Raw genomic sequence first — 16,807 nt, 5'->3', positions numbered from 1 at the left:
TTAGGTTTCCTGGAGCAGGAATTCCCTCATGGTGCTTTATTCGGCGTACTGTTGTGTTGGGCTGTGTTGTACACCGTGATGGAATCAATATCTGTTGGCACACACTCCACTGCACCACACAGAGGAAGTGTGCGCTGTTAGCCCTCTGAAGACATGAATGTTTGACTGATTGCCTGTCTGTCTGTCTGTCTGGGTCAGGATGGTCAACTAGTCTATTTGTTGTGCAGAATCAAACTAGCTGATTAGTAATGGCTTTGCTTCTCTTTTACAGGGAAACGTGGATTCTGAACCCTCCAGAAGTGCGAAACGCTCATCTGCAGTATGCTGGATGGGGACCGCGAGGCCAGCAGCTGGTAAAGACGACATTTCCCACACTGTAAACCAAAAATTGCAGTAAAAAGAAAAAAACTGCCAGCAGTGAAGGAAAATACAGTAGGAATTCTTCAGGTTTTACAGATTGAGCTAAATTTACAGTATATTTTATTAACTTGTACAGTGTAATGTTAATATACCAACCTAACAATATAAATATATAATAATAATAATAATAATAATAATAATAATAATAATAATAATAATAATAATCTTGTGCATTTGTACCATTGAGATACACTGATAATCACCAAAATACACAGGTGGTAATAAGAAAACCAGGAAACACTTTTTTTTAAGGACTATACTATAGGGCTTTCACTAACGTTTATTTTGGTAATCGAGTAATCTTTCGATTATTCTGCTGATTAATCGAGAAATCTATATAAAAATAGACCTAAGCAAACAATAGACTTTTAAATGACTTAAAATACTTACAATAGCAATGAGGCAATAATTATTATTTAAAAATAAATAAACTATCAACAGCAAGTAAGCATTTGGTTTATTGAACACTGAAACTGTATAATCATAACTAATGAAAGAAAACAGCCTGACAATTGTTTTACATTTTACAGGTGTGATCTAATGCTTGTTTAATACTGAGTAAATAACATTTCATTTAAATGTCCATTTAATCTATAATACTTGATAGAAATTCTACAGCCACTGTCATTTCTTGAACAAGAACATGTGAACATCAAAACATGCTAACTTTATTTTGAAGTCACCATGAACAGTTAGCTTATTTAGAAAGATAGGTGTAGGTTTATGATTTCTTTTTACCTTATAAATTCCCAGACGAACGTTATAAGCAATTCAGACTCGCAGGATATGCAAAGTATGGAGTTTGAGATGAGGTGGTGCCAAGCATGTAAATGATAACTGTTTGTGTGGAGCAGCATTTACTGTGAACGGAAGTGCTCTGAGATGCACATAACTGCACACATATAAATAAAGTGAATATTAAACCGGCAACAAATATATATATTTATTTGTATCACAACCTTTGTGATTTCACCATAGCACTATGCTTTATTATGATTTTTTTTAAATCAGTTTAATATTTCTCACAGCCTTAGAAAACCTTCTGAAAATGCTTTTCATGGATTCTCATCTGCGGAATGCACCATTTCCAGTATTTTGCCAGTTAATCGACACAGGCACAGTTCACACACACACACTCAGTTGATGACTGGCAGGAAAATGTAGAATTAGAGTCGTGATAATGCACAAATTATAACACAGAATCATGATTTTCATGGGACACAGTTAGAAGCTAATATTACAGTAGATTATGGACTTGTCAATAAACAAAACAAGTGGGTACACCAAGGGTATATGCAAATATTGATCCTTGGAAGTTATAAAACACAAACAGCCCTGAGCAAATATGATGTATATGTGCGCATGGCCCCGACTACACCACTGAGCAGGAGGGATGCCAAAAGTGTCATATTTTGGTACCAAGTAAGTAAAAAAAAATTAAATTAAATATCAGCAGTACAAGTGCCGAGTTTGATGCGTGACTGACAGGCAGCTGCAGGTGAGCGCTCACATGTTTGTGTGTGCTCTGTAAAGAGTGGCTGTGTCTCATGGTAATGCTCCTGCACTTGTAAGCTGTCAGATGCTTTTCTTTGTTAATTTCCCATCTTGGCAAGGTATTGGTGTAAATACACTCGGTTTGTCTTCAGTGAATGTAAACATGCGGTATGAAAACAAATCAGATTTGTGTCAAAATATCAGATTGCTACACTGTATTAATGCAGCCTGATAGACCTACTGCTGTCTGTTATGGTGTGAATATAATAATCAAACAACAATATTGACCAAAAATAGAAAATCACTCACTGCTCTGCATGCAATTCATGTTCAACTGTTTATTTGAATAATTATCTGTGTACTTTGTCAATAAATACTTGAAAGCTTCATGTCATTGTTTTAATTACTTTTTTTAATTAGTTAATTTTTAAGGATGAGTGATATAGCTAGAAATGCATTTGATTAGTTTTTTGAGTATTTAGTGAAACCATTATTTCAATCAAACAGTTACGGCCAAGTGGATTCAAAATGCTTCGTATTTAAAAAATCTAAGTACTGTAAAGCATCCAGTAAAAATGATCAGTCAATGTTTCTCACAAAAATCTAGGAAAAACGATATCTAGTCATTTTGATTTGTGTGCACAGAACAACACACAATAATGGACAGCAATATTAACCATCGTATACACAAGCACTCAAAAGTTTGGGACCGTTAAGAATTAAAAAAAAAGAAAAAGAAATTCAAATAAATGTTTTATGTTGACAAAGGTTATGACAATAACACAGCAAAAACATGAACTCTGAAATATTATTAAAATTTCAAATAATTGTTATCGATTTGAAAATATTTTAAAATAGAATTTATTCCGTTTATGGCAAAGCTTGATTTTTAGCATCATTGTATTTAAGAATGATTGATGAATGATGATGATGATTTTTTAATTAAAACTCTTACCGACCCCAAACGTTTGAGCAGTTGGGTTGTAAAACATTTTAATATGTAATTGGATCTACTAATTGTACAATTTACAAAATAAATAAAGAACATGAATAATGCCACTGTTTAGAAAATATCCTGACCAAATGAAAGCAGTTTATGGCCCAACTTTAAGTGCTTAGAATATCGTTGTGGTATTGAAATTGATACTGTGTGATGTGAAATTGCTCTGATTTTAGTATCAACTATTGAAATCTTGGTATTGTGACAACCCCAATTTGCAAACCACTTTAACCACTTTAGATTCCTGAAAGGATGCAAAAATAAAAAAAAATCCAACTGCAGATTTGAATCACACCACTCTACATCATCCTCTCTCCTTCTTTTCCTGGAAATAATCTCAGTGGTTTATGGCACAGGCACACAAAAGACTCTGACTGAATTTATGATTTCACATGCTGGGAAGCTCACCAGCGCGACTCATCTCAGAGACTTTATGAGTGTGTGTGATATTAAATAATTAGGACATCCTGTCGTTCAGGACACACATCCTGTCATGTGTCCTAGATGTGTTTTACACATCTCGACATGCATATTAGATGTACGCAGCATAAAACTCTCCCCTCAGATACAAGAATCTCAACTTTTTCCAAGTACAGATGAGCTGCCAGACAGTTCAGAACACCTTGAAGTGAAATAAATTCAGAATAATTCAGCTCATCATATATTCATAGGCTTTACTACTTTATTGGTCTGGCAGAATAATATTTCGGGATTTCTTCAGATGTGTTTGTTGTGGTTTTTATAGTCGATATCTGAAAACCATTTCTCTCCATTTGATGGAGATGCATTTCATGGAGGAAATACAGTAGAGATGCATTTGAGTCACAGATGTTTATGGAGATTGCTTGCTTTTAGAATATTCACACCAGCATCCCCGTTATTATTTTTAAAGTTACCTTGAGACTTTTTACACTCGCATACAGCTCCACTTTAGGACAGTATTAAAACAGTATTAAAACCCATTGTGTATTTCTAGCTGTCATATTCATATATGTTTCAGCCGTATAAATGTGGAGTGCTTGTGTAGCTTGACCTCGTCTGTATGCAGTAACTATACCATCTGGGCCTGAAAAAGCATATTTTTTTATTGACAGACATTAAAGTGTAGCCATGTATCTTGGTCCTGTGGCATCTGCAGAACCACCATTGAGATAATTGAAAATGCTCAAAACTAGATTGTTTTTCATCTCACCTTAATTGGTTAAAACATCAAAACTGTCAAATTATTTATAGATATAGATAAAAGTCTTAAATGCCATTTTAAGATGCTTCTTTTAATGGGTTGTTGTCAAACAGTGTTGTTCCCCTTGTGAAAATTACACATTATCTTGCTTTTAAAAAGAGTACTTATTACAGAAATAGAATACTTTAAAAGAATATACTTAAGTGTGAAACTGATTGTAATGTTTTTGAACACTTAACTCCATTTAGATGACTTTTAATTAATTAATTAATTTAATTAAAAAAAATTATATTTAATTGCATTATTACTTCCGTTGTCTTTGAAATATGGATAAAGTGCACTTTACGTTAAACTAAAATGTACTTCAATGTAATTTCTATTCATAAAAAGTAATGTGTTTAAATACAGTATATTTGTAATTAGACATTTATAATGATGAAGTTTAATATTTCTCACAGCAAAATGAGTAATATTTACCAATACCCTGTGGTTAAACTTGCAATCAAGAACTTTACATGTGCTTTAGTAATAGAAGTAAAAATAAGTGCATAGCTTTAAAGCACAATAAAGATTATTAAAAAACAATGAAGTAAAAAAATACTTGAAAGTAAAACTTTTACAAAGTGCACTTTATTAACAGAAGCATTTAAAGCTGCAGTAGGTAACTTTTGTAAAAATATATTTTTTACATATTTATTAAACCTGTCATTATGTCCTGACAGTAGAATATGAGACAGATAATCTGTGAAAAAAATCAAGCTCCTCTGGCTCCTCCCAGTGTCCTATTGCCATTTGCAGAAACTCCATCGCTCCCGCTAAAAAACAACCAATCAGAGCTGCGGTCCGTAACTTTTTTTTTTGTGTTCAAGATTTACAAAATGCATATAATAAGCGAGTACACCATGAATCCATTTTCCAAACCGTGTTTTTAGCTTGTCCTGAATCACTAGGGTACACCTATAATAAGTGTTTATATTCAGACTATTTTAGATTGCTTCGGGGGTACCGCGGCGAAATAACCCAGTACCTTTGTGATTCTTCATAGACATAAACAGAGAGAAGTAGTTCCGGCTACGATGTTCTTCCGCAAGACGCAAGCAGTTCTGTTTATTAACCGCTAGAGCATCAAAAGTTACCTACAGCAGCTTTAATTTAGAAGCATTAACATTTTGAAATGTATTCTCTTAAATTACATTAAGTTTTTCTTTATTTCATTAATATTAAATTATCTGCTTGCACAGGTTTGTTTATATGAAGTATACTTCAAGCACACACTCAATAGACTGCAAGGGTCAGTCGGCTTTGTCTTTCATTATTTGTGTATGAAAGTCAATAATCAATTGTTGGTATTTGGTTTTAAAGTATGTTTAAAATATCTTACAATGCCTTAATTTTGTTTCCTTATAAAAAATACTAGCTTAAGCTTTAGAATTAGCTTTATTTACTGTTTCCGCAGCCATGGCTGAATACATCAGTGTGTGTCATCCAGTGCGCTGTGAAGTGACTGCGGTGTGTTCGAGAGAGATTACAGATCAATGCTTCTCCTGAGCCAGTCCACTGTCAATAGTCTTTCTGATATGTTATCGACACACCTCACATGCAGTGCAGAGCATGAGCTCCAAGAAAAACATCACGTAACAACAGCAGCAAGATGTTCATGATGAAATTGGACCCATAAGGACTGTGTGTTTCCATTGATTTGAAAGGGGCCAGCTTTCAGCAGTATATATTTTCACAAACAGGAGTGTAAAAAAAAAAAGAAGATTCATAACATTTAAAAGTTGTATAAACTCCTTTCTACAGCCTACGGTGTGTTTACAAGCACAACCACACATACTGATGGCAGTGGAATATATTCAGAAGAATTGTCTGGCTGGTCCAGCCATTTTCTCTTTTTCAATTACTTCATGAACCCTCAATGAAAACTTTTATTAGGTTTATAATAAAAGTGGAACTGCCTCATAACACTTTCTCATAACACTTTCTTTGGAGTCTATTAGCAGTTGCGACCCGAAAATACCTAATGCTTTTTTGAGAGTGATTCATAATTAAACACATTACAATAAACCAAATATTAAGAGGATAGTTTACCATAAAATGAAAGTTCTGTTATTATTTATTCACCAGTATTAATTTCTTCCTTCTGTTGTGCACACACACACACACACACACACACAATACTGATAACCAAATACTTGCTGATATAATGTTACTGGTCAAAGGTTTGGAATAATCAAGATTTTGTAAAGTTTTTTGAAAGATAACGTGCTTGCCAATAATATTTTACCTATATTATTATTATAACTGTTTTATATTTTAAAATATCTTAAAATGTAATTTATTCAGGTGATGGCAAAGCCAAATTTAGCATCACATGATCCTTCAGAAATCATTCTAATATGCTGATTGATGCTCAATTATTGTTATTATTATTATTTGTTTCTTAATGGATCTAAAATATAATTGCAGAGTAATTTCAGAGTTCTTTTTTACTGTTTTTACTGTGGTTTTAGTAAAATAAATAAGAGAGATCTTTCAGAAACATTAGATCATAATTTTTCCAAACTTTTGACCAACAGTGTATATTTATATCATTAAGGGAATAAGTTAATTAATTGACAGCAGTACTGGAACCACCAACTGTTATTTTACCTGCAAAGTTGGCAAACAGCTTTAAATATGTAATGAAGCTGCACCAGGAAGCACAACAAAAATGAGCTTTAATTATAGTATTCAACGAAGGTCAAAGTAAATGAGAAGCAATGGGGGGAAAATACAATACTGCAATCACAGACTTTCCTATCTGGGAAAATAGATTTTTCAGAGGACTGCCGAGTTAGTTGAAAAACATTGGGCAATCCGCTCTTTAGTTTTTACAGAGGTTTGTGCAAGCAGAACACAGATTCAGACAAGGCTGGTATGTCTGAAAGACAAATTTACCTGACCCCTTTAGGGAAAACTGATCCTGTTCGAAATTTAAAGAGATCAATCGATCTCTCTATCAATCAATCGAAGTAAAAAATAAAATAAATAAAAAATAAAGGAAAATTAGCTTTCGTCCAGGTGATTACTCATTTATTCAGATTTTTCAGCAATTTTAATTTGGTTAAAAAATATTGTATTATGTTCCTATGTTGTAAATAACTTTAAACTGAATATATATATATATATATATATATATATATATATATATATATATATATATATATATATATATATAGGTACGATCAAGTTCTATTTTAGAAGGTTTTCCTATTAAAAGTCAAAATGTCCTGGACTCTTCCCCCAGGAACTTTTTCTGTGATCTTTACCATAGAGAGTGTTTCCTTTCATTTCTGAGTGCAGAGGTTATTTTAAATATGGTGCTACAGATGTCATTTTATAAATGAAGCCACCAGGTGACTCTTCAGAATGTTCAGAGGTGATCTTGGCTTGGATACTGACGCTCACTTCAGCACAAAAAAATAAATGAATAAAAGTAAATTAATAAATAAAAAAGGACAGTTTGTTTAAAGGCCTGAGTTCAATGAAAAGACATATTTGAATCGGTATGAGCTCTCTCAGCCAAACTGTCCTTGACGTACTAAGAAACTAAAATGCAAAAATGACTCAAACTTTCTGACAGAGATAAATCAGAAACTCGATTTGCCAACTCAAGGTGAAAGCAAGATAAACATGATTAATCCTAAAAAGCTAAAGAACTCAGATTTAAATGTGTAAAGGTTAAACAAACCTTGTGCTGTTTTTTTGTATCAGCTGCTGCCTTTAGATCCTTATGATGTTATAAACCAAAGTGTGAAGTTCATTTTAAACAAAATGCTTTATTATTTTTGTCTGACCTCCACTGAATCACCCAAAACTAAAAAAATGCTAAAAATGTACAGGCTATCCAAGATGTAGAGCTTGTTTCTTTATCAGAACAGATTTGGAGTAATGTAGCACTACATCACTTGCTCACCAATGGATCTTCTGCAGTGAATGGGTGCCGTCAGAATGAGAGTCCAAACAGCTGACAAAAACATCACAATAATTCACAGGTAATGCACATGACTCCAGTTCATCAATGAATGTCTTCTATGCAGAAACTAAATGTTAGTAATAAACAAACTCATCATAATGGTGTTTTTATACTTCAGACAAACCCTATATCCAAACAAAAACAAATACAAACTGTATTGTCTGAATCAGGAGAGAAATATGTAGCCTGGTAATACCAGACTCTGCTACTTCACTTTGCTTCGTAGACAGAGTCTGGAATGGCATAATAGAGAAGTGTTTTCTCTCTCGCTAGGGGGCGCTTGTCTGAAGTTTAAAATCATTGGTTAACCGTAAGCCAATCAGATACGTTTAGTTATGACGAATGTTATGCTTCTGTACAACCGCATCGAAGCACAGACATCATGCATCGAACTCAAATCTATGATTGAACTTCCACTGTAAACCTGTTGTTAAACACTCTTCTTGTTCTGGCTTCAGTTTGAAAAAGAGTTGAATGTTCTCCATAACAGAGCGAATTGCATCCCGTGTCTCGTTTCCCATTTCGGCGGTCGTTTCGGTTTTCTATTTCTCTAACCTACTATGTAAAACTCGGCGCTTAGCATCTACGTGACGGCTCTCAGCCCGCCCTCTGTTCGTTGATTGGCCCGGCTGTTTCCAGACCGGTGGCAAACAGAAAGCTCTGACGCTGTATCAGACTGAGTACAGAAGCGAAATGAAATTGAGCGGAAGTAGAAAGTCTGACGTAGTCAGGCTAAGAAATATGCACAAAACATCCAAATAATTTCTAAACTAATATATCAATGGATGCTGATGTGAGAGGACAATTGTGGGGTTGACTTTTTCCACTATAAGCATTGTTATAAATTATGGACTTATATTTTGTCCAGAAGCATCAATTTTAAAGCTGAAGTAGGTAACTTTTGTAAAAATGTATTTGTGAAATCTGTCATTATGTCCTGACAGTAGAATATGAGACATATAATCCGTGAAAAAATCAAGCTCCTCTGGCTCCTCCCAGTGGTCCTATTGACATTTGCAGAAACTCCATCGCTCCCAGTAAAAAACAACCAATCAGAGCTGCAGTCCGTAACTTTTTTTTTTTTTTGTGTTCAAGATTTACAAAATGTATATAATAAGCGAGTACACCATGAATCCATTTTCCAAACCGTGTTTTTAGCTTGTCCTGAATCACTAGGGTGCATCTATAATAAGTGTTTATATTCGGTCTATTTTAGATTGCTTCGGGGGTACCGCGGCGGAGTAACCCAGTACCTTTGTGATTCTTCATAGACATAAACAGAGAGAAGTAGTTCCGGCTACGATGTTCTTCCGCAAGATGCAAGCAGTTCTGTTTATTAACCGCTAGAGCGTCAAAAGTTACCGACTGCAGCTTTAAGTTAATGATGGACTTTTTTCTTACAAACATGCATCTTTGCTTCACAAGACACTGAAGTTGTTTGGACTGATTGTTGTGATGTTTTGTAATCAGCTGTTTGGACTCTCATTCTGATGCAACCCATTCACTGCAGAGAATCCATCGGTGAGCAACTGATCTGATGCTACATTTCTCCAAATCTGTTTTTGAACAATTGCTTTAACAACAGAAACCAGGGACCAAAGAACTGTTAAACCTGCAATGGGGGCATTTCTTAAAGTCACAGCAGCAAAACCCCTAAATGCTTCTAAGGTCAGAGAGAGGGTGAAAACAAAAACAACTCACTAATATTATAAATGGACCTCAGGGTGAGAAGAAATTTGATCATAAAAACTGCATGATATTATTCCTTTAAAGTTCTCCGTGCACACTGTAAATGTCATCCCCAGTTAACCCCTCCAGGCCTATCCATCAAATTTTGATTGCAGCATGTTTGTGTTTCTATCCATTTCTCTAGATTTTTATATTTGAGAATAACATCTACTATCGGGCCACTGTGGAGAACAGATCCATCCGTCTTGTTTCCACTGGGAAGGAGGGTGTGATATTCAATGGTCTGAGCGACTGGCTCTATGAAGGTATGAAATATTTTAAACATGGACATTTGTTTTAATGCCTTTCAAAGTTAAAAGAGGTTAAAAGCGGTATTGGCCAGAACAATCTTTGTCTTTTTCAAGACCTGAGAGCTAAGGTGAACATTTAATAAATCAAAAGCAAGCATGTATCTTTAAAGAGTGCAATGTACTGTAATCTACATGAAACTAGTTGCATCTGATGTAGAAGAGGCAGACTTTGATGCTGATAGATATTGTTAAAGAGGCAGATAAGATGGTGATACATTCTGTGCATTGTCAATGAATCAAAGAATGAAAAATCAATATCCCAGAATGCACCACTGCCTTTGACAAGACTCAGCGGTTGTGGATTTTAGCTTAGTGTGCTGTGATTCTCCCATTTAAACTTTAATCTGGGCTGATATTGAGGGGACTGACCCTTGGCATGAGTTTATGAGATGCCGAAGGTCTCGAAATTGACACTTATTATTTATTAAAGGGGATGAATGTATTAAAGAGAGCAGAGACTCATCCTGACATATTTCTAATGCTCCTGATCTTAGTCTCTTTGCTTAAGTTTTCAGTATATATGATTTATCTTTCTATTAGTCATCCACCATATTTGCATTCAAAGCCATTGTAAAACTGCTATTAATCACACACCTGTGATGTCAACTATATTAATGTGGCAAGTTTCTTGGTAACCCTAAACAGATTATGTTACAGAGAGAACAGAGGAAGTGTGTGAATCCATGTGCAAGCTATTATCAAACAGAGACGTGGTCATAACAGGCAACGATCACTGGCAAACTGATGCTTTTGAACGTTAGCATCGCACATATCCAGCTTCATATCTATGGGTTTTCAGAGGCGGTAGGTTTGTTCGGTAGCTCATGGAGTACAGAAATGGACTTCAGAAGCAAGGAGCTCCAGTTCGAATCCCATGTGACAACGGTTTCACAAAGCAGTTCAAATCTGCATATAAGTTGAAATGGCACGGTTGCATCAACAAAAGAGTTTTTATATCAGTTTTGCATTTGTTAACATTATCGGGTGGGTTTAGAGTTGGGTTTGGTGTAGGGCATATTTCCAACATGATAGAGCATTAACTTTTAGCGACAGTCCTGGGGTATTTGAATTCTGAACCACCGCAATATATACCACAAGCGACGTAATAAAAACAGCAATACGTACTAGATAAACATACAGTATCCAAATGGGACGCTACAACAGGGGTAATCCAGGGCAGGCAGAGAACTCTACACTCCAGAGGCTGTAATACACAAACTTCCTGTCTTGACTCTGGACTTAAGATTTGAATAAATGAAATTACCATGGTTATTAAAAAAATAGGATAGGATACTGAGGTAATTTCTGTGATAGAGCCCCAGGACTCCAAATCTCGGATCTCTTTTTTCAGTCTGTGTTGCACACAGTGATCCAACCTGTTCAATTAAGTTTACATGTGCCCCATGAAGCCTCTCTGAACTGTCCTTGACTTCCTGTCCATGGGTTTTGTCAGTCATTGTTCATGTGAATGGCTTATAGCCGTCGAGTTCACCCGCAGATCCTCTGAATGATTAATGAATCGTCAAGCTTTGTGCAGTCTGAGGCTGTTGAATACAAATCTAGAGTCTGTTCTGTGTTTGGAGGAGAACAGGTGGCCATGCATTCATTGACGATGGAGTTTATGCCTGCTGGACCCTTCTGGATATGGAGTTCCCTGATGTGCTTTGGGAAAGGTTAATGTATGTTAATTCAGATTACCCATGCCAGACAAAAAAAGTCTAAAACAACCGATATCCATCATTATAAGAGCAGTTTAATTCTTCCAGCTGTATGGAGTTGCATTAAAGTCGAACGATCCACAGTGTTCATTTACTTAATATGATTTGAAAGTGGCTGAAAGTTATTATGAGGAAAGTGTTCTAATCAACTGCACCCCTACAGATTCCCCTTTCTGTAATTTGGAGATCAAGAATGTAGACTGTTGCATTGTTGTGAGTGTGCTTTCTTAGAGTAGTTCATCACTTCGTCGAGAGGATATTAATTACCTCAATCAGTCTGCATAATCAATGCTGAGTTTTAATTACCCCCGCATAATCAGTGAACCGCGTGTAGTTCTTGCTGTGGCAGACCACGTCTGCTGTAATGAAGATCATGAAATGAACCCTGCAAGAAGCTCGCAGTGAGGTGCACTTCTTGCGTCCTTGCAGCATTTGCTTCTGCGTGTTTGCAAGATCGTAGGATGTCTTATTTGCCGTTTTATGATTCAGAAATTTGCTCACAAATTACTGCTGTCCTCTTGCCCAACCTGCAGCAGTGGAGATTTCATAGAAACATTTAAAGTGTAGAGAAGCCTGATTTTTGTTTTATTTTGAAATATCAAAAATAATAAAACGATTTAGCAGCCTACTCCAAGTTTTTCGCAATGAAGAAATGTTGGTGTTTGAGACACTCCCCTAGAACAATTTGGCAGAGTTTTTATTTTAAATAGAATATTTTAAATTAAAAGAGTAATAAATCAAATGACCTGTTCTTGTTATTTGAAATGTACTGTATTTGAAAGAATGGATATTGTATGTTTTTGCAGCTAGCGCATGACACTGTGGTGGCTAACCACATTAAATGAAAAAAATTAAGACAAAACTAGCTAATCTGCTGTTTGTAATTATAATCCAGAAAATGTATTTCTCCAGTGAATTTTTTAGGAACAATGCAGTCTCTAATATGTACAGCGGACCTCCTAATTTTGTCAGTTTATGAACTTGAGTGTTTAGAAGATTTAGCCCTTTAATATGTATCTTATTGGAGAACGTTTCAGATATCTGAAACGTAAAATGTTTAGGTTGGCTTAGGGTTACTTTTTTATAATGGTGTAATTTTAATGGGACGTTTCAACAAAAAATGAAAATTTGCTGTAAATTTACAAGATGTCTATGAGTTTGTTTTTTTTTTTCATTGGATAAATTGAATGGTTGAATGATTAATGGGTGCCGTCAGAATGAGAGTCCAAACAGCTGATAAACTCCTTCACAATAATCCACAAGTAATTCACATGACTCCAGTCCATCGATGTCTTGTGAAGTGAAAGCTTGTAAGAAACAAATCCATCAAGGCATTTTATTTGTATACCATTATTTCCAGCCAAAATGCATAATAACGCTTCCTCCAGTAAAAAAAAAAAAAGATACCCCCTGATGCCCTCTCAGATTAAAATTCACCAACATATTTGTTTAGTAATGTTTTCACTGGTAAACAGTTCTTGATCTGCGCATATTTCTCTCCTGATTCAGATAAGACAACTAGAGGAAATAATGGATAGAGCACTTGTAGCCACAAACAACAGTGTACAGTTAAAAATGACTTAATAATGGATTTGTTTCATACAAACAAGCAGCTTTTCACTTCACATTGAAATAATGGTTTGGAGTGGTGTGGGTTACTTGTGGATTATTATGAGGTTTTTATCAGCTGTTGGACTCTCATTCTGACGGCACCCATTCACCGTAAAGGATCCAATGGTGAGGAAGCGACGTAATGCTAAATTTCTCTAAATCTGTGCATATAAAGTAACAAACTCATCTACATCTTGCATAGCCTGAGGGTGAGTACATTTTCAGCTGATTTTCTTTTTTGGGTGAACCATTCCTTTAAGCACTAAATCTAGCAGAACCTCCAGCACTCCCGACAGATTTTGAGACGTTTTTGACAGACCTCCCTACACCTCACAGCAGTATGCTGCTGCCCAGCACATCTCACTTTTCACTGCAGTTCAGCATGTTCTGATGTTTTGACTCTCTCACAACCTGCTTTGCATTACTGTCAATCCCACAACCCCTCGTACAAGCCTGCCATTCAAGCCAAACTTCCCCATTAATTGGGAATTATTTATTATGGTTTTGATTTCAGTACTCGTTGCAGTTGGCTGTCCTCATATGGTCTTATGTTTTGGTTGAAACAGTCTGCGATGTCTGTAGCTGAAATGAAGCAATTTTTATTAAAGATTCATGTACTTTAATATCATCTCTCTTTTGTCATCTGACTTGCATCCCATTATTCAGCATCTCAGACGCTGGTTGTAAGAACACACGATCATATGCGAACAGCTTCTTGTTTTTTTCTGATAACTGGATATCATTAATCTGATTAAGGTGTGTGTTCGGTTTTTGTGCAGTCATATCCTGAGGTGTCATTACAGCGCTTAGAATGCATCTCTGACTAAGGCTCTCTACTGCCCCCTGCTGAAGTGAGCTATTACACTGACCTGCATTGGTAACAGAGTTAAGAAAACTCGTATTTAAAGGGCTTTACCGTTTAAATAGACACCACTGTTTGTTGGTTTGTTTGAAATTAATGTTTGGTTTTATTCAGCAAGGATGCAATTGATCAAAAGTGTCAGGAAAGACATTTGTAATGTTGCAGACGTTTTAAACTTACTTTCTGTTCTTCAAGGAATCTTAAAAGTAAAAAAAAAAAAAAGAAAAGAAAAAGATAGCATCACAACTATTTTCAACATTAATAATGGAAAAGTTTGAGCAGCAAATCAGTTTATAAAATGATTTCAGAAAGGACCGTGTGACACTAAAAACTGAAATAGTAGCTGCTGAAATTACAGCTTTTCTTTCACATTTAAAGATTTATTCAAATAATAAACAATTATTTTTGATTGTAACAATAGATCATAATGTGTTTTACTGTATTGATCGAAATGTATTTTTTATTATCATGTTATATTAATTTATTATTATTATTTTGATCAAATAAACACAGCTTTGGTGAACAAAGGTTTCTTAAATTATAATAATAATAAGAAGAAGAAGAAGAAGAAATATATATCAAGCCTAAACCTTACAACTGTATAGTACAAGTATTAGATTATATTTATTTCTTGTGAATCATGATCTCGGATTACAGCATGAATCAAATTTATTAACAGTAAATATAATATCAAATATTACCACTGATAAAACTATAAACACTTAAATTTACGCTAATGATTAACAGCAGCATTTAACTAATTATTTAGTTGCAAAATGTATTAAAATCAGTGATTTACCATGCTATGTACTAATCCTGTTACTGGAAAATGTGCACTTATTTGAAAAATTAATAACAATGTAGCAATGGTAGAAGCATTGCACCCTTGATTTAGTCTCTCCTCTCACTGCTGCAAACAGACCTGTTAGAAAAATGCACGTCTCTGTGTCATACAGAGTGTAAAACAAAACAGTCCTTTCCATTAGCTGCTAATGAGGACAGTGGGTTTTACACACCTCTGTATCACAGGAGAGACTAATCGCATAGTTTTTGTGGTCCACAAAAATGACTAGCCCTCTTTCAACACCCTCCAATTTGCAGCTGAGAGATATTCTCTACTCATATTCTGCACATCTCCCAAAAGAAGTGTAGTGTTAATTAATGCAGTTCTCAAGCTAAAATTGAACAGTGTGCTCTCATGAGTTTGGCACTGTAGGGATGGTCAGGACGGTCGACTAGTCGTCTGGTTCACAGTATAATTTCTCCTGTGTGACTGCAGCAGCAGGAGCGCTTTGAGTTTTCTAACTGGCAGCGGTCCTGAAGTGTAGCACAGCTGGAGCGCTACCAAAAATAGTAAGGACATCGGTTGTTTCTTTTTTAAAAGAAGCCAAACCAGAAATGCTGCGCTAAGATGTAGTAGCGTTTGAAATGACAAATGGCTTTAGTTGAGTGATTGTGTTCACATGCTCCAGCGGAGCTGATCAGACCTCCACAGGCCTTCACCCTCATTGAATTATCTTCTCAGTGAACTCCAGCTAATTAAGTTGCTAATGGTTTGTTAGAAGCCTGTTATTACCCTGATCAATCCAATGAAGGTGATGAACAACGCTAAAGTCATGTTTGTTAGGACTCTTTTGAATTTAAATGAGAATCTTAGAAATGTGCTGCTTACAGACATAGAAAGACATGTGCTGACGTGTGGAACGTGAACAACGGAGCGGTTTCATTGATCTCTCATTGGTGCAGTATGATCAATGTAAAGCAGAAATCAGCAGACTCTAAAGAGGACATATGTACTCTATTTGTAGATTGTCTGAGTATATTTAACTGAAGTGTGCGTCCAGGGGAAAAGGGCAAGACAACTGCTTTTGCAATCTAAGAAACATATTTGCACCCAGAGAGGTAAAAAAGAAAGAAAAGTGAGTTGGTGTATTATGAATAAGTTAATATTTAAAGCGATAGTTCACCCAAACTTGAAAATCCTTTCATTAATTACTCAACCTCATGTCATTCCAAACATGTAAGAATGTTGTTCATTAAATGTAAATATCGGCATCGGCACTATATGAAAAATGATGCTGATATGTCTTGCCGATAAGAGGAATGTGTTAACTCACATTGTGAGATGCAAATTAGCAATTTTTAAAAAATTGCAAGATGCTAATACAAAATTGCAAGATTTGTAATTGTGAGAAATACAATCATAATTCTAGGTAACACTTTAGTATAGGGACCAATTCTCACTATTAAAAAAGTCATATGATGCCATTTCAATTTGTCCTTTCTCTTTGGAGTGTTACAAGCTTTCTGTAAAGAATCTGTAAAGTTGCTGAGACTAAAGTCTCAAATCCAAAGAGATATTCTTTATAAAAGTTAAGAGTCAACCACTCCTACCTAAAATGGCTCATTCTAACACACCCCCACGTCTACATCATGATGTGGGGAGATTTGTATAACGCCGC

General features: G+C 35.3%; 1 protein-coding gene across 5 annotated transcripts in view; it reads left to right on the top strand.

Annotated features, from left to right (window-relative positions):
- Positions 1 to 16,807, top strand: part of dpp6a (dipeptidyl-peptidase 6a) — a 352,070-nt gene that overhangs the window by 298,777 nt on the left and 36,486 nt on the right. For all 5 annotated transcript variants that reach the window (XM_052596001.1, XM_052595999.1, XM_052596003.1 and 2 more), the window contains 2 exons: positions 272 to 353; positions 9,989 to 10,109. In XM_052596001.1, coding sequence (XP_052451961.1) covers positions 272 to 353; positions 9,989 to 10,109 — 203 coding nt within the window. The remainder of the gene's footprint in view (positions 1 to 271; positions 354 to 9,988; positions 10,110 to 16,807) is intronic.

This window comes from Carassius gibelio, chromosome B24 (assembly GCF_023724105.1).
Source record: "Carassius gibelio isolate Cgi1373 ecotype wild population from Czech Republic chromosome B24, carGib1.2-hapl.c, whole genome shotgun sequence".
In the NCBI taxonomy this organism is placed as follows: Eukaryota; Metazoa; Chordata; class Actinopteri; order Cypriniformes; family Cyprinidae; genus Carassius; species Carassius gibelio.
The sequence above is the reverse complement of the archived record's forward strand: the minus strand, read 5'-3'. Positions and strand labels throughout refer to the sequence as shown.